We start from the raw sequence: 942 nt of genomic DNA, 5'->3' as shown, positions 1-942 counted from the left end.
GGGTACACGACGATGGCCTTGCCCCAGTACACCAGGTGCGCCGCCAGCTGAAACACCTGCGGACGGGGCTGGACGGGCGTGGGGCCACCCGGCCCGGCCCGGCCCGTTCTCTGCCCACCGCCTGCCCCGGGGCCCTGCCTCCGCCCTCCCGCGGGGGACGAAGGCCGCCAGGGGCCGGGCGCGCAGGGCATCGGCTTCCTCCGAGGCCGTTTATGGTTTGGGGCGTCCAGATTTCTGTTCACAAGAACCTATGGAGAGGCGTCCGAGGGGCGCGGGGACGGGTCCCGGCACCATCGAGGTGTCGCGGGGAGTCCAGGGAGCGACCCACGCCCCCCGCTGCGGGTTTCAGCGGGCCTGCCCGCCCCGCCCCCACGGCCCCGGGCAGCCCTTGGTCCCCCTGGGCTGCACCCCCGCTGTTGTGTGCATAGGTGAATAAATCTTTGAAGGAAAAGAAAAGCCTTACGAAGCCGGCAATCAGGACGCACGCGCCAGGACACAGGACGCCCACGAGGTGGGCCCTGCCCAGGCAGCGCTGTCCCGTCCACGGTGCTGCACCGGCCGGCCGAACCGGGCACCTGCTGTGCCCGCCCGGGGCCCAGGGTCAGGGCACTGACGAGAGGAGATGCCCCCACAGCTGCCCTGGCGGGAGGGCGGGGCCCGCGGCCGCTGCCCGCCCTTCCCAGCCCGCGCGGCTCTGCGCCCCCTGGTGGCCACTCGGCTCCGGGCCGACCCAGCTCAGGCTGCCCGCAGGTGTGACGGGCCCCCAGCCCCGCTCCCCCTCTGGCCCAGGCGCAGCTCCCGCGGACACCCACACCGGCCGCTCGCTGCCGCGCTCCCTCCTGGCCCTGCGTCTGCCGGACCCGCCTGGGCCAGCTTGTGGCCCCTGCGCACGAGGCGGGGCTGTCCCGAACCCGCCTGACCCGGCCTGACCCGGCCTGACCC

The 942-nt window shown here is 74.4% G+C and overlaps 1 protein-coding gene across 1 annotated transcript in view; it reads left to right on the top strand.

Moving 5' to 3' along the window:
- Positions 1–12: 12 nt before the first annotated feature.
- HBM (hemoglobin, mu) overlaps positions 13–942 on the top strand; it is a 21,173-nt gene continuing 20,243 nt past the window's right edge. Inside the window, exon 1 of the mRNA XM_012731725.1 lies at positions 13–35. Coding sequence (XP_012587179.1) covers positions 13–35 — 23 coding nt within the window. The remainder of the gene's footprint in view (positions 36–942) is intronic.

This window comes from Condylura cristata, unplaced genomic scaffold (assembly GCF_000260355.1).
Source record: "Condylura cristata isolate star-nosed mole 26May11 unplaced genomic scaffold, ConCri1.0 scaffold00032, whole genome shotgun sequence".
NCBI classification, from domain to species: domain Eukaryota; kingdom Metazoa; phylum Chordata; class Mammalia; order Eulipotyphla; family Talpidae; genus Condylura; species Condylura cristata.
This window is presented reverse-complemented; position numbering and strand designations above follow the sequence as displayed.